Genomic DNA, 21,353 nt, shown 5'->3' on the forward strand with positions numbered 1-21,353 from the left:
CCACAGCAACGGCACAACAACGCTCAGTCTACCTATACCGCTCTGCGACAACAACAGCCTGGTAACATGCTTCAGGTCTTGGCCAATCTGAAGACATTGAGGGCTTTGAGAGAGGGGTTCCTTAAAGAAAAAGGAGCATCTACAGCTTATTTCAGACAGAGGCTGAAATGAAGGCCTACATGAAGAGTCAGTATAAGTTAAAGTTATAAGTACAAGTACAAGTTATTTTTTTTTAACCTTGAATTATGCAAAGCTGCCATACAGGAGTCACAGAACTACAATATAGGACTGGAAAAGCAGTATAATAGGTCTCCTTTAAAATAAAAAAAACAATTAGGTGAGAGGTTTAATTATAACAGCATATCACCACCAGCATCCTGCCCTGCAATAAGTGAGAAGGCTGCTGAACACAATTATTCATACAAATGCTAATTTAAACACACATTAGGGCACTTTTACAGTGCAGAGCATACAGATGGACGGGAATATCCAGTAATTTAATTGTGCAAGGACATGACTACTATAGTGCAACGGTTACAATGATCAGAATAGTGTTTCGTCTTTCTGTGCAAGCACAGATGCTCATTGTTTTCAGCATGTCAACGTAAATGTTTGACTTCTATGCAAATTACAAACAAAACAGGACACGCGCACACTATGTATTTAGAAAAAGGAGGGAACCTTCTATGCACAGTGTAACTACTGATAAACGTGAGAGGTGAAGTAGAGAAGTGAAATAACAGAAATGATTTATGTGGACTTATTTTGGCATCATTTCAGAACAAACACTGATGTTTTCTGTATATTTCAAGTCATATCTCCAAAGATGATGCACTTCCTGAATGTAATAAGTCAGACGAGAAGATTATAAACTAAACACCTTCAACAGCAGCCTTCATCTTTGGCAAAAAGATCCAAAAAACATCTGATGCTCTGTGGCATATTTTCTGGCATTAGCAAGTAAGATGTTGTGACATTTTAAAGTCCCATGTGTGTACTTGTGTCTTCTGTGTGCGTGTTTGTGCATGTGTGTGTGTGTGTTGAGGGCCTGTGTGTGGAAAGGATAGACAGGTGCCTTCTGGGTAATTAATGCACAGATACTGATTCCACCACCCATGTGCTGATGTATGTTCTGTCTCACAGAACACATACACATGTTCATAAACACATATGCATACGCGAGCGCACTCACACACGCAGGCTTTGTTTCCATCATTTTCAGGGACATGACATTAAATTACATTCATTCCCATAACCATAACCACTGCTTGCCTAAACCTAAACCTAACCTTAACCTAGTCTTTGCACTAAAAAACAGATTAGGGACTTGCATTTTGTCCCTTTAAGGAAAGCGAGTCCCCACAATGTGACTGTGTAAACAGATTTATATCCGCACAACATGAATATTACCTGCACACACACTGTACTATTAACAGACACACATGTACATAACTATATACAATCAGTTAACACACAAAAATACACACAGGATACACAGTTTGACACACACACACACACACACACACACACACACACACACACACACACACACACACACACACACAGCAGACTGCTGATCAACAGCCTTAGGCATCTCTCTCTCTAATTAGGAAAAGTTGGCACAGATGTGGCAGGAAAGGCCAATGACATCATCTACCTGTTTTTTTAAAAACCCGCAGCTTTGAGCAGAGTATGGAGATGCGCCCTCGCTGGAAAAAGTGGATTATAGCAAATGTGCTGCTCATACATAAAAAAGAAGCTCTCTACCTCTGTTTGCCAGGGAGCACTCACACCAGTAAAGCTGTAAACACACTCAGCTCAGCCAATTCAAAATAGTCCCACAAACAAACAAATCTCAGCTTCTATGTGATGCTGTAAACTCTTGCTTATAAAGAGAGAACGGAGGAACCGATGACATTTTCCTGGTATTGTATGCATCTCTTTGGCTTTAATGTCAAGGCTCAAATTTGAACCGTTTGCACAAACTAAGCTGCGCACCTCAATCCTACAGTAGCTCTGGGACGACTACCGTTCAGCGGAAATGCAACACTCACTCACTCACTCACTCACTCACTCAAACAATAGTCACAAGGCTGACATTTTAGTCCCAGAGGAACATGTGTACTTACTACCACACAATCTTTCAAAGCTCACCTCTGGCTAAAGCAGAGTGGTGGACTATAGGGATATTACACTGTGCAGCTCCACACAATGGATGCGGCCCCACGGCCATATAAAATCAATGCTTCCTTTGAAGCATTATATGGGAATTGTGAGGTTGACTTGGAACACTTCCTCCTGTAGCTCTTTTCTTGTGATTTTATAGTGGACCCATGCGTGCTGCAACAAGAGAGGAAGCTGGAATATCCAAAATATGACCAGAGTTGACATCCACAGGGATGAAGGATGACGGCAGAAAAACTTCATCACTATACATTTTATATATATATATATTTATTATACATTTCATTTAAAGGGTAAAAAACAACATATATATTTTGCCAACCTCTTCTAAATTTGATCAAAAGTACAATTTTACAAACAAATAAATTTACCCCAAATTAAATGCATCCAAGGCCAAAATGCAAAGGCTTTGTTATAATGACACTAACATGTTTCCATGTTCCTTTGCAATGGTCCAAGCAACCATTGGTCTAACCATCACTAGGAGTCACCAAAGTCAGAGATGTTCAAATCCTGCACATGTACACGCTTTAAGTTGGAATATGGGGCCTTTAAAATCTGAACTAGTCAACCTCAACATCCAGCCAGTCATCAATTCGCAATGCAGTAAAAATTAGAAATGTGACTTTACAGAAAAAGTAAGGAATATGTGATTACAGTCCTGTTTCATAAGTGGTATTACCTTTGGTCTCATTACATTTAATATTCAGACCAGCGCACTCTGATAATTCCTCTCCCCCACACAGGTTTTGAATGGGCGAGACTTTGCTGTATTGAAGCTGACGTGAGACTGTTTTGAGTCTGCATGTTTCTCTAAGGCCAGTGGAGGACAGGGCGAGATGAATGGACTGTGTGATGATTCAACAAGTAGGGACAATTGCTAAGCAAGGTGTCATGTTGTTGTTTAATACGGAACTACAAAATGAGAATATTAAACCAATTCATAAGATATAATCACTAGACATATAATTATAACTAAATCAACTCATGTTAAAGTACAGAAAAGTATACAAACTCATACAATTTGAAATTTTTAAATAAATAATTCAAACTTCAATTATTATCATTATTCTTATTGCATTCTTATTTTTACTTTTTTAAGTATATTTTCATTTCATTGACATTTTTTTAATGACAGTATCATTGTTGCTTCTTAGCAGGCTCAGCAACTGCTATGAAATAAAATGTTATTGGGAAGTATAATGAGTCATGTTTGACTATTTAATAATAAAGGATAGGTTCATATATTTTTTTCTGTATTTATTCATATGATGATTTGGTTCTTATTTATTTATTGAATACTGGTCATTTTGGAATTCCATGGTGTACAGAGCATGGCTTAGTGCGACAATACAGTAAGACACTGTGCAGTGTGCTGCACGCGTCAGAGCAGGTCTGTCATCAGAAAACAAAAGAAATCCCTACACAACACATACAAAATACTGAAGAAGCCATGTAAAAAAGCTGTTTTGAACTATATATATATATAATATATATATATATATATATATATATATATATATATATATATATATATATATATATATATATATATATATATATATATATACACACACATAGTTGTTTTGTTGAAAATAAGTAGAAATACTGTGGGGTGGAGAACTGATTATACCAGTTTTGAGGACTGCTGGTGAACCACTAAGATGTACTGCACTAAACTGTACTGTATTGTATGTACAAACAAGTCTCAGGAACCATGAATCCCCAAAGAGTCGACTGTAGGTATTGTGCAAGACTTCTGCAACATACCAGTGAAAGATTTGGAGTTTGGGTACAATTAAACACAAAAAGTTCAGTGGTACTGGAATTATCTGTTGGTTCATCTTAAGGAGGAAGTAAAAAAGACAAATACAATAAAAGAAGTCTCAACCAACCAACTAGTCAGCCAATCAAGTCATCAATTAAGAGTCAAGTTGGACCAATGGCCAGTCTCACAGTAAAGCACAGTGGCGACATCACAAACATCACACATAATATGTGGTTTAAAAAACAGGTACCACATCAGTAAATAAAAGTCACCATACAACACCCTTCATCTAATTGCTAACATTGCTAACAACAGAATCATCAGTATAGGCCACACCCCCGCAGGTTATTTGCTATGATGACATCAGTGACAGCATCAAAGACAAACTGGATGTTGTTGGTGTCTGTAGCGCAGGTCACATGGGAGTAGACCTCTTTGTTGGATGACTTGTTCTTGCTCTCGTACTGACACTTAATGTAGTCTAATCCCTCCAAGTAAGTGTTTGGACCTAAGGAGAGAGACACAAAGAGAGACATGACATAAAGTGGGAGTTAGGTGAAAGCTTAAAAGCTTTCGTCATCTGAACCTGTATATCAGGGGGCTAGCCTACATTTTCTGTATCAGCCTATTCTCTGATATTTTCTGAAAACACAACCTTTGACTTTCCAGCTCAGCACACATTCTGCTGAGGTGTGCGGAGGGCTGTGCCTTACTGCTAGCCAAGCTTTAATAAATATGATACATGGACAACTTTTTCAGACAACATGGAAAGTTGGGTTTGGACTGATAAATGAGATATGATGGAAAATGCAATGTCTTGGTATATTTGTCAAAGTGTGACGGTTTCTAAGTATTGCCAATGTATCACAGTCTTTATACAGCAACAGAACAAGTGTGACAGATATGATATCCTAGCGCCAAAAGGATGGAACCATTATTCATACTGTACATTGATTCATTTTACAGCAGTGCCAAATCTACTTCAAATCTAGTTCAAGTCCATTATTGACTGTGAGCTTTAGTGCTTGTAGTGCAAGCATTTGGCATGCAGTGGATTTAATAAAGAGCTTTTCTCTGCGATTGGAGTAAGTTTTGCTCCGAGTGTCACTAACATCTATCTGTCATGTAAAAGGATGAAAAGAAGAGAAGGAGAGGAAACAGGTTTGGAATCCTAATTCTCTCTTTCCCACAGTCTTACTTTGTCTACTTCTTTTCTAATTTTCTCACACACTTGCTCTCTGGCTTTCTCTCGTTCTGTTGTTTCCCCCTGCGCTGTCTCATCTCTCATTACTCTTGCATGTAGCACACTTGAGCTCCTCTTGTTTGGACTCCTGGTAACACTCCTAATTTCCATTCATTTTGGGTAGCTAACGCTAGCTAGAAGCTGTCTGCACGCATCAGACTAAAGTCAAGAAACACAAACAGCTGGAGCAGATGAATTAGTTTGTAGACTTTTCTGCTCTATCTGTGCTGAAACAGATTATTAATGTGGGTGCCTGTACTCTCCTTCTTTGAAGCATCTGGTACTGAAAGTCCTGAGATGGAAAGAAATGGATTGAAATTGTGAATTTTATTCCGTTCTTCCAAACTAGAATTACAACCCTGCGGTTGTATGTGCCTGCCAACCAGTTAGGTTGCAGTTTACTTCCTTGTCTGTCCAGTGTATGTAGTAACGACTTTGAATTAATTTAATAAAAGTTAAACTAAATGTACTTTTGGGCGAAATGGAAGCTATTTCTATCACTACATTGACGTGTATGATTCAAATGAATAATTTCCAGTGAGAGACATGCTGTCTTCACTCATAAACTATTTTACAGGAGTTTAGAGGACTGACATAGAGCTTCATTATGATGTCATCATCACAAGCCGTGTTTCCAGCAACATTTTTTTATGCGCATTCTGAAGTATCGCATTAGAAAAGGCTGATGGAAATGGCAAAATTCTTAATTTTGCTAAAAAGTTCTTACGTTTGCTTGAGGTGGTTTTTGCCTTTGTTGAAAAAACGTTAATGCACAAAATGGGAGATGGAAACATAGAATAAGTTCTGATGTAGCGAACTTGTAACTTGCGTCTGATCAGCTGTTTCCGCTGTTGGCGCCTTGTTGGATATTCCCATAATGTGCGGAGACATGGCTGACACACATTCCTGATGACCTCTCTCCATTTTTCTCAGCTCCATGGCCATCAGGTTCATGTGACTGGTTTTGTTTCTGGTTTGAAACCCTCACATCTTGTTTATTACAGCCATGTGTAACAACTACTGACGTAACTACGCTTGCCGTAGCCTGGTTTATTCGCTCCAAACAAGCTGATAGAAACGCACTTATCTCTTTAAAAAAATCTGGTTAAATTTGCATGACAATTAGATGGAAACATGGCTACAGTGAAGTTGACCTTCTGTCATAATTAGCCTAGCATATGAGTTCTTGCGTTATACATTATAACTGTAACTTAAAGGGAAAGCTCATTATATATTTGGTGAGAGGGCATGTTGTAATACTTTAACTTGGTGAATGCTGTGAAGAGCCATACTGTTTAGGAACAGACACTGTCCACCAGCAAGTGACCTCTAGCTGGGATGTGTTGCCTCTCAAACAGCAGCCTGCAGCTGAGCTGCTGACACTTTTGATGGTGCAATTATTTGAAATACTGTAACACCAACCGCACCAAACAGTTCAGTTAAGGGAATGGAGGAGTTTTCCTTTCTTTCCTAATTGTGATAAATGTAGAAGAAATTAGCTTTTGGAAAACGTGAGGTCTAGAGAGGGGCCTATATGACACTCATTGTCAATTCACTATTACTCTCAATTGTACGGATATGTACCAGTGTACTCGGGGAAGCAGATGGACAGTGGTGACTTGACAATCTTGTTTTCAAAGAGGTCCTTCTTGTTCAGGAAGAGGATGATGGAGGTGTCCTTAAACCACTTGTTGTTACAGATGGAATCAAACAGCTTCAAAGACTCGTGCATGCGGTTCTGTACAAGAGACATTAGAGAGGGTTAAATGGGCTTTAAAACACACTCTACTGCATGCTCACAGGCACACAGGTACATCAGTAAACACCAAAAAACAACCAACCAGACAGGCATACAGAATTAATGCACATGTGTTCAGAAAACACATGCACACAAGTACCCAAATCAAGAACACACATACTGCAGACATGCCACTAAAACACAATTAGGAATTGAGTAAAAACAAATAGAAAAGCAGAACAGAAGTACTGAGAACTTCCTTTTGACTACATGACACAGTAGTTCCTTCTCCGTGTTGAGTGTGTATTTGTGTATGTGTATGCGTGTACCAACATATTAGTAGAAATTAGAAAGTATTAGTAAGCTGGTTGTAGCAGCTGAGTTAAAAAAAGCCATGCACGTTTAGCTGTTAAACTGTAAGCCACTGCCTACTTCAGCTGAAATATGTAACTATGAATAACCAGCATCTTAAAGGTACCCTGTGGAGTTTTTGACCACTAGAGGCACTGTAGAGTAATGCTTTGAAGAGAAGCGCTCTGTATTGAGTGTTGAGAAGTATTCTACAGCATGTGCCTGAGGACATAATGTAATCTCAACGTTTGTAGATTAAGGTAGCAGTGACATTTTTTTTCAATGAAAGAGGAGTAGAAGACAAAACAAGCCGATGTAAACAATGCACAATGGAATTAAAAGCTTTGAAAATGTTTTCTAAGGAAGAAACTGTATCATGTCTCTTAGGGCCTGATACACACAATGCATTTTAGTGTGAAATGTTACATGTAAATAAAATAAAAATAGTGTTTACAGTGAGAACTCCACAGGGTATATAAAGAATAAATGCTAGATACAAGACACAGATGTAAAGACTGTTCAATTAGCAGCTAAAATGGTTACGAAGCATGAAAGCTTCAGTTGATCGATACATTGATTGATACATTACAAATCCAAAGAATTTCAGTATTTTATATTTTCTATCATTAGGCACTTTTGCCATGTTAGTAGATCATGGGATTTGTTTGGCTTGCTAGATTGAGTAGTTCGCACCAATAGAATGCTCTGCTGATGCTTGACTTGACTTGTTAGCAGAAGTGCTTCATAAATCAGTCTACCTTGACTAATTTTCACCAGAATCCACCGTTCTGTTTGCCAATGAGATCTGTCAAAGGCGAAAAGCAAGCAAACTGCTGGCACTGCTTTTTAGTGCTCACTCAGAAAACTATCTATACTGCATATAAAAGTGCCTAGTGATGAAAACAAAACTCAGATTCTTTTAAGAATGAGTTGAAAGCAGTTACTCTCTGGTTATGATCTTTTATAATGAAGAATGACAGAAGAGATGAGGTTTAAATAGCACAATATATAATACAACAATATACAGAATTAATGAAGTGATTAGACAGACAGTCAGTCAGACAGACAGACAGACAGACAGACAGACAAATCTGTGAAAAGAAACGCACACACTGAACTACAGTTCAGTTCTTGGTTCACAAACAGAAAGAGGCACTGCTTTCAACTCATGGTTAAGTGTATCAACCTATCAGGAGGTTTCATACCTGTCTGTGGGTGGAGCATCTGTAGAGGATCTGACTGCTGATTGGTTAGAGAGGACAGTCGCTGACGAGAGTGACAGGAGGAGCGGAAGGAGCCAGAGATGCTGCAGGGCGGAGCTTAGAGCAGGAACGGAAAAAATGCAAGGGACCCGCCCACCCAGCCACATCCCGCTTTCTTTAGATGATACCCCCTTTGCCCCAAACACACATACACACACACACACACACACACACACACACACACACACACAAACACACCTAGTGCTGAAAAGAAAGTGTTTAGGGGAGGAGAGGACTTTATCCAGAGAGTGTTCACCCAGAGCAGTTGTTATTTCAAAGTATAGTCTGTGTGCGTGTTTGTCTGTGTGTTTTCACTGAAACAAGACAAGAGGAGGCAGAGAAAAACACAATGCAAGCAGTTCTTCAATAGAAAAAAGGGAATTACAAAGCAAAAGTATTGTGTGGTGTACTACATGTGTACTACATATGTTCATGTCTATAAGCACACAGGTGTTTAGATAGATATATATAGTCACAATCTTTAACACGGGGCCAGTGAGGTGGTCTTTTACTTGTTGTTTCTCCAGAAGAATGCATGATGATAACGTCAGGATATTTGGAGTGTAAAGACACTGACAGCACATTGCACTGTGTAAACTTCATAGTGTTCTTGTTTATGTATTCTACTTTGTCCTACAAACTCTTCTTTCATCTGTACTATGATTGAGATGTCAAGGTATAACTGTGTCTTATAGGGCCATTGTAGGTTTTAGAAAATACGGAGGAGGGTTAAGGGGGGTAATAATCCAAGAAAAAAATTTGACAAAATTAAAGTGGCAAATTTATGAGAAAAAAAACTGATTTTGACATTATAATCAACAAGGAACCACATCGCTTCACTCTTTCAAGGCTGCAACATCACACTACAGACACGGCTGCTTGCCGTTTATTTAACCTGCAGTGGATAATTAAATTATACTTCGCAATCAGACTTAGCAATAAGGAAACTGTGATCACCACATTATCATATGCATCAGGATTATAGAGACGTTGCCATGAACTGGGCCTGTTCGAAAGAAAACAACATAAAAGAAACAGTAAATTAAATAATAGTTTTTTTCTCATTTTCTTGAGTTCTTTCTTATAAATTTACCATTTTCACATCGAAAATTCTGAGTTTCTTCTCAGACTATTATCCCCCTTTCCCGGCTCAGTATTTTTTTGGACAAGTATAGTCTAATCAGTTATACACATGGGCTGCATCTCAGAAATTGATCCTTTGAATTAAGTGAAGATCTACTCCCTAAAGCTTGCTTTGTAGTACAGACCTCAGTTCTTTCACCTCATTAATCTGCCAATACCGCACCATATTATACAGGTCATATCACGCAGGCCTTAAAGAGCAATGAATTCACTTTTAAAAAGTCTTCAATTTAATTTACAAAAGTCTTAAATATTTTTTCTTGCCTGCCATTGCCAGTCATCTTTGTTATAAATTTTTTTTGCATCTGACTTATGTTCTAAACACCCCTAAAATAAAAGTGGGATTGTGCTGCAGGTGGTTTAGTCCTTTTATGTGAAGTTTCAGTCAGAACCATCCAACCTGTAGCAAACACTGTCACTACTGCTAGCTACAGTAGCTAGGAAGCTCTCCTTCTCAAAATGGGCAAAGACTTGAATGAACTTAAATTAATTCATAGTTTTTTTGTGGTTAATCTATCCATCCATTTGATGTCGCTTATGCGTGTCCAGGTAACATTAATTTAATTAATTATATCATTAGGAAATATTGTTGTGCACTGCTTGGAAGTAGTGAAAAAATCTGATGTATTAATGAATAATGCTAGGAATGTTTTGGACAGTATTAAATTACATTCTACATTCTATGTGGTATTAAAAAGGTCTTTAAAAACTTGCTTTGCAGACTTGTGCTGAAACCCTGACAACAGCAAAGGAAAAGTCTATTCTTTATGATTAGTGTTATTGTCTTGAGATGTTCAATGTGCTGTCATATCAATCATTTGTTTCAACAAAACAACTTCCTTGTTTATCTTGACGCTATCTATGGCTCATCTTGTTCTCTGAGATGAGCAATCGAGCAGTCACATGTCTTAACAAACTGGAAGTCACTATTAGGAGCTCAAAACATTGTCACATGTCAGCTATCGTCTTATGTAAAACAATGCCTTTGACGTAGACCTAATTAATAAACATACAGTATGAAATGTATTTGCTTTATTTTTGAAAGAAGCTGGTATTCTCAGTGAGAATATAAGACGTAATTGTGAAAATCCACCTTCATATGCTCTTAACCCCTGCCCAGACAGGATTAGTATTATGGAAAGAAGCTGACATTCTTATTAATTCATGGTGTATCAGTGATTTTAATGAACTGCCCAAAAGGGATATTTATTACTTTATTACTCCCATTACTGAGGAGTGGGTGTTATCTTTTCTGTCTGGTTGTACAATATTTTACGGTGCTGCGCAGTAATTTCTGAATCGTATGGCTGGTTGTGTGTCTGGTCGCAGAACTGAACGGAGGATGGTGGGCGCTCTCTGACAAAACACATTTGGTTATTATAACTCCCACACTAAGGTTTGCTCTGTGATGGTAACACATAATGCTGATTAGAACACTGTCTCACAGATGAAAGAAAAAGTCACCAGACCTGCTATTAATGTTGTCTGAACAGATATAAATCTGGGATGTTTAATGGAGTCCCTTGACTTTGTAATCGTGATTGGTTATTTTCTTTTTTGGTACATGCATTTTTCCACATATTACGATATATTTGTCTATTTAACTTAGATGCGGGCTATGTTAGTCGGAAGGTAATACTGGCTGCAGTATCATGGTGAAACAGCCCCTATTATTAAAAAAATATCTCATCACTGCACCACAGCCTGATCTATTGAGGTACTGCTTTTCGATGCTTAGGGACAGAAATGATGCTTACTATAAATATTATATGTAGCTGAGACATGTCCTGCTTTCAAACGCTATAGCAGCTGTTCTCAAAATATCACCATGACGTCACATTGCCTACATTTGGACAGTTATCTGCAAGAACAAAAAAACACCATGCACCAATTAAATGGACTAGAAGCTGCTTGTGAGCACGTTTTATGATGGATATTTCCTCTCCACGTCTGACGTTCTTCTGGTGTTCCCAGCTCAGAGGGAGGCTTGACGACAACTGCATAAATAGAGCAGCTACTGAACACAATTTCCCTGCCTGGAATACTCAGAGGATACACTTCAGGCTCATAAATAGCAATGAACACTGTGCATTCAAATCAGCTTATTTGTTTTAGGTTACATGGCATCATCTTTACAACCACATGGCAGGATGGCAAGCTGAGGCCTTTTGTTGAGAAAACACTTTGTTTCTCTGTTGTAGCTGTGTTTTACCATTCCCAGAGCCTTATTTTAATCAAATATCGAATAGGTCTGTAACACTCCAGAGCCCTTAAAATACACACACATTTTTCAATGTGATCAAATTGCGGAAAATGTGAATGAGTTTGAAAAAATAAATTGTAAAACATTCCACCACTACTGTATATGTATAATCAACATAATTTGCCTTGATAGCTTTCAAATATATGTAACATACTTTACCATACCGTACATGCCCTTCCTATTATTTAAAAATGGTCATTTGCACTGAGCAGACTACAAATTGGCTTGCAGTGTCAACGCAGCGAAGAATGATTTGCATAGAGAAAAAATAACTCTCATATAACAGTGTCCTCTTGTGTTTTTGCATTTAAACAATCCACCAGTGTGCTCGCCAGCGACGGAGCAATGTCGGATTGAGTGTTTAGTTAAACATACAAGTCCACAGTGTTTGGAATGTGGCTTTCAGTGTATTCCGCTGACTGATTATTTGTTTGTTATATTAGCGTGTTCAGCAAGGGGAGGAGGAAAGTGTACCAAAAGGAGATCCAGAGGAAACACCGTGGAATTCCATAGAAATTCACATGTCGTTCAGATAATTTTTACATTTACATTTATTCATTTAGCTGACATAATAACCCCTGACATTTAGATAGGTGCAAAATGAGAGAGAAGAAGAAAGCAGATAGGTCTGTCATTCCTCAAACATTCTAAAAAATTAATATATAAAATGTAAACATTAACATTTTAAGACTTTCATGTCTTCATTTATTTAGCATCTCATCTAAGAGCAACATTGACATTTATCCCTCCCTGTCGCAAACTTTTACACAGACATTGTGTTTAAAACATCAGACAGAGAGAGGGATAGAGAACATACACATGATCTAACATCTGTGCTTACCGTGGTCTCGTCCTCATGCAGCACCTGGTCGTATCCGCTGAGCGCCACACAGAAAATGATGGCTGTGACATCCTCAAAACAGTGGATCCACTTCTTCCTTTCCGACCTCTGACCTCCCACATCAAACAGCCTAATGGACAGAGAGACAGACGTGAATAAACGCACATATAACATTTTATTTACATATCACCATAGAGATGGTTCTTATGTTACATCAGTTTTTGGTCAGTCGAGTCAAAATTTAATGTACAAAACATTTAACCTCAGACTGCAAACTATGCGTACATATTTGCTCCACAGTTTTTGTTGTGCGTCACCAGGAGATTGCATAGCTGTCTAATCCGAAGTGGAAAGACAGTGACTTCTGAAGCCTGGCAGCTTCTTTAAAGTGGTCATATTATGCTCATTTTCAGGTTCATCATTTTATTTAGGGGTTGTACCAGAACAGGTTACATGGTTTCATTTTCAAAAGACACCATATTTTTGTCATACTGCACATTGCTGCAGCTCCTCTTTCGACCGTGTGTGTTGAACGCTCCGATTTAGTTATGGAGTGATGCATCTCACCTCTACAAGATCTTTGGTAGCAGTTGCACATGCACAGTTCCTAGTTAAGGACTACTAGCCAATCAGAAGCAGAGTAGGGCGGGTCCTGAAAAGTGGTTCAGCTGTTTATGTTCTCCTTACCAGCTTTGCAACATGGACTGGAGCAGGAGTTTCAGAGTGGTGAGTTATTCATTTGTAACAAATGTATCTTTCATCCATAAATTTATAAGTATCTCTACATCACAGTAACAACTTTATGTCCACTGACTGCCTGGAGGGTAGCTAGTGTCTGGAAGGGAGAGGAGAGGCAGCGGGCGGACACCTTGTCACCGTGTGCTGCAGCTCAGAGTGTTTTCCACCGGTGCTTTTGAGGGCTTGGCGGGCTAGCCGCTTGGCGAGCATTTTGATGTGATGTCACAGGGATGAAAGGTAAATGGCTGGACTACAATCGAGCTGTTTCCAGAGCAGTGTTTTCTGTGGGAGATGGGAACTCCCTTTGGGCTGGACTTTGGGCTTTTTCACTTTGCAAACCTATTACATGCACAAAAAAGGTATATGGAAGAGAGGGAAAAAGCCAAAAAGCATAATATGACCACTTTCACATTCTTAGTTGTGATCAGTTTGTAGGTTTATTCTTAAACTGGGCCTGTTTCTGTTTTTCTGTTGACTCATTATTGAAGAAGTGGCACATGACTCAGATGTGACAAGGCTGGCCCTCCTCCCAGTCCTTAAATTGGTTCCCTTTTTGCCAATATTGTCAGCTTTGGGCTTTATTAGCCGACTTGTTGTTTGCATACCCAAATGTGTGCTCCATAAGTCTCCTTGCCACATTTTAATTTTCCTTTTCTGTTAGAAAACCTCAGTCAGTATCTCTAAATGTCTGTATGTAAGAGAGGCATGGGAGCTCATAAGATTGCAGTTTTCATCTGATTTATGAATCTTATCCTTTGGATGTATCGTTGATGTGCAGTATCACTGGGCATGCGCTCAGTAATGTCTTGAATGTAAGACAGTGTAGCCATTGCTATCTGTTATACTGGTTATTTCATATTTGCTTTTCTTTAGCAGTTTAAAGGCGCCTTTACGACTGCCCGAGACAAAAGTTCATTCATTCAGTTATTCTACCCATATTGCACAGTGTAACATGCAAAGAACTTACACAACTGTTGTTGTTGCACAGTCTACAGGCAGTGTCCTTTTTTTGGGCCCATTTCGGATATTGATTCTTCTGTCTCTTTAAGGTGTTCAGATAGCAGGTACTAGTCTGTGAGTGCCAGCTTCGTATCAGTGCTGGTATTTATCAAGCTTCTCAAAGTGCCATTTCAGTCTTAAGTGCTGAGAATTCATGAAATTTACTCCTACTTTTAAACTTAAGAATAAAAGCAAGTTATCAAATTTCTCAATGCTAAGAATCACTCTTACTCTCCCAGTTATTTAAGACAGCTTGAGAGCTCTCTCAAGTGGTTAGGAGCTGCAAGTAGGGGCTTGTGATGGCACTGTGGAGACACAGACATGCACAAATCTTTCAGAAGAGGAATGTTTCTGAATTATTTGACAACGCACAGTTAATAAGCGCAGGCATAATCCTTGTCAACAAGTTGGTGAGGGACGTCATCTCACCCCCTTATCTGAGAATATTCTTAAATAAGGAAATCTAAGGAAATCTATTCAGTGATTGGTCCTTGGCTACATCGTCATCCAAAATCCTGTTTGCAGCACAGCAAAGTGCCGTAAATCAGCACTAACACTTCTGAACTCTTAAGTCAGTTCTTAGCAGTGTTCTCATGAGTAATTCTGAGAAGCTTGACAAATACGGGCCCAGGTCTTGAGTTTTTTACTCCATAGAGAGGGATCATTGAAACAAACACTGTCTTCATACACTGGGAATGACCACTTCCTCCTGTATAAGTTGTATTTTCGTGGTTTTTAGAAAACACTAGAAAAACACCACTACCAAAGCGGAGTGAATCCAAAGTGGCACGAACCCAGTCCTACGTGTGACGGGTATAATGGTGGGTAGCTTGATGGGTTACACCCAGTACAGGAACACTGTACACTCCCACACACTGCCTGACTGCCGGTAATAGCAATTGAGCTGACAATATTTAGGCATATTAAGAGACACGACATAGTGTTTATGTTTGTGTGAGAGAAAGATTGAGGCAGGAAGTGCAACAACCACCAGCTGAAGTGTGATGGTGCATCCTTCCAGAAAAGTAATTGGTGTCTACAATTTATTTATTTAACGGCTCTCTCTGCCTGTTAGTATATTTATGTTGAACCATCCTTGTTTTCCAAGGGGTCCAAGATGTATGTGTGTGTGTGCGCGCGCCGTGTGTATGCACATGCACACAAGAGGGGCATAAATATGGTAATTTAAATTAGAGGTCAGAAAAAGACTCCGCCCCTCTTTTCTGCTTCCTTCCTTCAACATGTCCTTCCTCTCTGTCATTATCCCCACAGCTCCTTGCTCTAATTGAATCAGATTTCATTTAAAAGGCAGACAATCATAAATATAGACACTTGTTTAAAGCATGTAATGTTATTAATTACAGACTGGATCTCCTTCTGCATGCATGGATAGAGGAGCAGCACTGGTGACAGTAAAGGAAAAAGAGGACTGAAGTTACAGATGTCATGAGTTAACACTGACCTGAAGTGGAGGTTTTTGAAGGTAAAGTGTGTCTCGACGATGCCTGTGGTCTTCACTCGGGTCCTCAAGATGTCCTGCTCTGTGGGCTGGTAGTCTGACGCACCAATCCGATCTAGGCTGTCTAGGTAGCTGCACACAGTCACAAAACAAAGACACAAGACTGTCAATCAGCAGCAATCTACTTCCAGCTTAACTACCATACTGTAAGTAGACACGGTAGGCCTGTTGTAAATTGTCTATTCTAAATTGCAAATGTTAGCATATCCAGCTAACTAGCATACTACCTAGAGTAGACATAGTGTTACAAGTTAAAGTAACTACTGTGTGGGGTTACAGTTCCAATTCACTTTGCGTTACAGTGTAATGGTGTATGTAATTATGTATGTAATGTAATGGCAGCTCAAGGTTTGGGAAACAGTCTGCCACGGTCAGGGTCAACACTGCCAGAACAGGGAAGGAATCTGTGTCCTCCCTTTTGGAAATCAGAAAATTTTCACTGGTAACTTCAAGATCTGGAACTTCCTGTGGAGAAGGCAACAGTGGGTTGAGATGAACTGCCTTTCATTTTGCCCTCTGACTCTCAGCACAGGCGCCCCCTCCAGGGTTGTGTCCTCTCACCCTGGCTCAGTAACAACAAAGAAGACTGATACTGAGAGCAGGTAGACCAAGCAGCCACTTGGTGCCTTGATAACAACCTCCAGCTCAACACATCTATAACAGAACAACTCATTATAGATTTCAGGCACAGCCCCATCCCCCAAAACCATCATGCATGTCTCAAGAGAAATCATAACCATCACTGAATCATTCAAATTTCTTGGCAACACACATCAGCAACACACTCAAATGGAAAATCAATACAGACCACATAACTCAAAACCCCCAGCAAAGACTGTTTTCCTAAGCAAAAAAAAAAGCCTCCTCCTTCAGTTTTACACGGCCATCACTAAGAGCATACTGACCTCATCCATAACAGTTTGGTACAGCCACACAGGCAAAAACAAAATCATCCAACATAACTGGCACCCCCTCTTATCAGTTGAATCACTATTTCACAAATGCACAATCAAAAGAGCAATAATAAATCACATTTAGAAACTAAGTCACCACGTTGTTAAGAATTAGGATAGGGAAGTGGGTGGGCGACTTGATTCTGTTATGTCATGGAAAATCCCTGAATTTAATGTAGAAGTATAAATCAAACAATCCTGAATAGTACAGTTCGGCTCTCTTGACAGCTCACTGAATGAAGGATGATCACTCTACCTACAGTAATAATCCACCCTGCCATCAAGCAAAGAATAGGAGAGACAGTGCAGAAAGAGCTGTGACTTGATTACATATTCCCTTTGACACCATGGCCACTGAGAATCTTTTATTCTGATTGGCTGGCAACGATCTGTTATGTCCTTTTAATGCCGTGCTCTTTGCCTCTGCTGACTTACAATTGTGTAATGCCCACCTTGGAGGGTGTCACGAATAACACATTCCCTTCTGAAAGACAGTTTCACTTCTAAAACCAAGTGCCAAGTGAGGTCACAGCCATACGCAACGACCTTTCGGGCATTATTGGTATTCTAAGCTAACAGAGATGGGCTGGCAGACAGTCAGACAGAAGAGCAGAAGAGATGAGCAGAAATATCCACTTCATGCATCCATTTAGTATAATGGATGTAATGTTATTTATGTATTGGTGAGAGTGTTGTTGCAGAGCTTTCAAATGGACGTCGAGTTACTTCCATGAGAGACAAAAGATAAAGGATACAGCGGGAGGAGGTATTGGGCTGATAGTAACATGAAGTGGTTGGCACACACACGCACACACACCCGCACACTCACACAGCTTCAGTGATAAGAACTATTGATTACACAGAAAGGAATATGGAGAGCTTGGGGTGTGGAGGGGAAGTATGTGGGGAGAGCTGAAATGGAGGAGACAAAGAGAATGTGAGGTGAAGAAAGTTTTTTTTTTTCCTTGGCCACAATGAGGCAAAGCTGGAGCTCAATTTATTTTTTAAATGGGAAATAAAAAGAAACATGCACCAGGTCCTGAACAGATCTGTCTACTACACTGAAGAGAGCATGCGCTGACAGGCTCTTAGAAACTCTTACATAATAATGTTGTATAATATACGTATCAAGAAAAATCTTTTTTCTTTCATTTTGAAAAAGCTCTAAAAAGACCCCAAACACTATAAAAAAAACTTCATAAATGCCTCACAAAGCAGATATTTATAAAAGTATGATGCTTAAACAGCAGTTTCTGTTTCACATTATCTACATGTCAATCAAATTAATTCTAATATAACCGTCATGCAAAAAACCCCAAACATACATATGGTAGGTAGATGCTGTCAGACTGTGCCCCTTTCTATAGTCACAGTCAGTCCTCACTGTATATTACAACACCGCTGCTCTCCAGCAGTGTGAACTGTTCAAGGGTTGTGCTTATGTGTTATCATGAACAGAATCTACATGGAATATAATATATATATAATATATAACAGAGATTGCTTTAACAGGTACATAAACCTGCCCTAAACCCAACCTGAAAGGCTTGAGAAGAACTCCAGACCCTCCCCATCACCCCCATGAATAAGATACTGTGTGTTGATAAGAACAACTAAATAGTGTTTGGATATGCAGAAACACAGTGTAAGTCATTTGGAGAGACGGAGGTAAAGAGGGTTAAAGCAGCTGAGAGCCAGTATCCAGGCTGTGTCTGCTCCACTTCTTACCAGATGATGGCTGTAATGCACATATTTGTTGTGTATCCAAGTAAAATAATTGTTTTTGCTTTTTATATTATTACCAATTTAGCTTTAATATTTCAGTATGGCTGGAAAACTACTTTCAAATACACAGCATTTTCAGACCAAGGCCCGAGGTTTAAAAATCATTGTGGTATTGTTCCGTACACACAAACAGAAGATGAAATTTAAAAAGACAGACAGGGCTGACCCAGGCTGGAAATAAAAAACACAGCAAGTACTAAGCATTATAAAATGCATGTTTACCCTCTCAAGCTGTATGCTAGTCACTGAACCACTACAGTATCTCTTCGCTAACTTGCTGTCTCTTTGTCTTTCCTGTCCGACTCCACTAGCTGTGAAGAAATGATGAACACCTAAACACCTAGTAGGGTTAGATATTAAACCATTGAGTAAGAAAGGTCAAAGTCGCCAATATTGTTTTGACTTTCATGACCTTCACCACCACAGCAGGTTGAACCCTGTCTGAGTAGAAGTGGCTCCTCCTGTTCGCTGCTTCCACCCTGCAGTTACTTTTCAGAAAAATACTTTCGACATAAACTTACATTAATGCAAACGCTAACATTGTTTCACGTCTAGAATGGCTGTCCCCCGAGGGTGGTAAACAAACAGCAATGTAAATGACATTATATCATGCCTGGGCAGGCTAATGACTTTTGTATCCATATGTAGCCTGGTTTTTAGATGCATGTAGACCATCACTGCATTAGTCCTTTTCCTCATCCTGACATTACTCTCCATAGTGCAAGTCGATTAAAACCAGACCCCAGCGAATTCAGGCAGCGTATGTATGTGTGTGTGCACGTCCAGTAGGGCTGCACAATTAATCGAATATTGATCGCGATTACGATTTTAGCCTCCCACAATTAAATGAATACGATCGATGGCAATATCGCTGTTTAAAATATGTGCTCTGCTCATGGAAAATTCTGCTGTATATCAAATCAAGTTCCAGAAGCATGTCAGATGCAGCTCTTGGCTCGGCTCCGTAAAGAATACACCAGTCTATTTTTGATCCTGATCATAAATAACAAAAAACCCCACAGTTAAAACAGACAAAAAAGAACGTTTTATCTACATTGCCTACTTAATCATGGAAGAAGCGCAAAAAAGCAAGCACTGATTACCAAATCAACAAAATCAAAACATGTCAGCAAAATCAGGCAAGCGAAACGCTCTGGTTCTGAAATGCTCCTTGTGGGATATGCAGCCGTGCAGACAACCGCACAAAACCGGGTCGCAGAGAGCCATTGCTGGTAAGCAGAGTAGAAGCCATAGGTAGAAGCACAAAAAGGCAAAATAACAACAAGCCAACAAAGTGCTGAGCTCCTGAAATGCGTCTGAGACACTTCCAGTGGACGTTAACGCTGTGCAGAGGACAGGGCAAAATCGTGGCGCAGCAGTAGCTGGACTCAGTGGACTTTTCGGGTAAAATGTTATTTATGTTTTGCTTCTAGGAGATGATCACCTTAAGGACCAGTCTTGTTTTGATAAAAAAGATTTGTACATTGGCAGAAATGCAGCACATCATGGATGTGAAAACAATTGCCTGTTCATTTAATTATTCATTTTTTTTATTTGAAAGTGCAATAAAAATATGTTGTCCCTACAATCAATGAATAATCGTGATCACAATATAGATCAAAATAATCATCATTATCATTTTAGCCATAATCGTGCAGCCCTAGCATCCAGCATAGAAAACATCTAAGCTAAGTAACCGGCTTCCAGATGTACAGACGTGTCCCCTGCTTTGAAATTCCGACACATATTTACAAACTACAGTGGCATGATGCAACGCGGCCACAACATAAAAGGGCTCTGAATCGATAAGAGAAAAAAAAGCCCTGTCATTATTTAGTCTAGTGAAGAAGAAGATAAACCAGGAAATGTCAAACGTGCACATGCTTCAGGGCACGTCTTAAATCAGCACTCACCAGATCATGGTATCTATTTCGTGTTTATGGAGAGAAGCATGCTGACCTTTAAACATTAGGTTAACTCGATCATCAACTTTCTAAAAGCAAAAAAAGACAAATAAAAAGGACCCACAGCACAAAGATGTCGTATGTTTATTAAAATCAATATGGCTGAAGTAGCTTTACATTATTAGCCAGTAAGAAGTTCAATGGTATTAAATAATCAAAAGCAATGCAAGATGTAGAATCAATGTAGTAAATAATATAGAACAAGGCCAATGTGTCTGACATTTAACTTAAATTACTTCTAATCAAGTATACTCAGATGGCCTGCTATTAGTGGACACTATGCACTTGATCAATTTAATACCGGAGTCTTTTAGTGTAATAGACCAAAGCACCAAAGTCATGCTCTGGTCCAGGGTCTATTTTACTACATCAGCTGACATCTTAATGTCACTGCATATGCCTGCATATAGAGGACATAACTGTGTTTGTTTTAATGGAGGCCAAGTGGGTACATGCATACCACTGTGTCACAAAGGCAGGGGATGTAAATCATAAACAGAGTGCATGTGTATTGTGATAAATAGGTCAGTGCATGCAGGGCATTTGCACAGAAAGAGAGAGAGTGTGGGAGAGAGAGAGGTGGCTTCTGGCAGTCCTTGCTC

The 21,353-nt window shown here is 39.3% G+C and overlaps 1 protein-coding gene across 2 annotated transcripts in view; it reads right to left on the minus strand.

Annotated features, from left to right (window-relative positions):
- The window catches only part of gnao1a (guanine nucleotide binding protein (G protein), alpha activating activity polypeptide O, a), a 102,847-nt gene that overhangs the window by 5,906 nt on the left and 75,588 nt on the right, over positions 1–21,353 (minus strand). The window contains exons 5-8 of one of the 2 annotated variants that reach the window (XM_038705171.1): positions 15,993–16,121; positions 12,794–12,923; positions 6,780–6,933; positions 2,423–4,460 (exon numbers count right to left, since the gene is read on the minus strand). In XM_038705171.1, the coding sequence (XP_038561099.1) occupies positions 4,273–4,460; positions 6,780–6,933; positions 12,794–12,923; positions 15,993–16,121 (601 nt within the window). In that variant the 3' untranslated portion in view covers positions 2,423–4,272. Of the gene's footprint in view, positions 1–2,422; positions 4,461–6,779; positions 6,934–12,793; positions 12,924–15,992; positions 16,122–21,353 lie in introns of those variants that run through there. The other variant, XM_038705172.1, reaches the window with a different exon arrangement.

This window comes from Micropterus salmoides, unplaced genomic scaffold (assembly GCF_014851395.1).
Source record: "Micropterus salmoides isolate LMB-PRFRI ecotype aquatic unplaced genomic scaffold, ASM1485139v1 Ms_hic_scaffold_8, whole genome shotgun sequence".
Taxonomy (NCBI): Eukaryota; Metazoa; Chordata; class Actinopteri; order Centrarchiformes; family Centrarchidae; genus Micropterus; species Micropterus salmoides.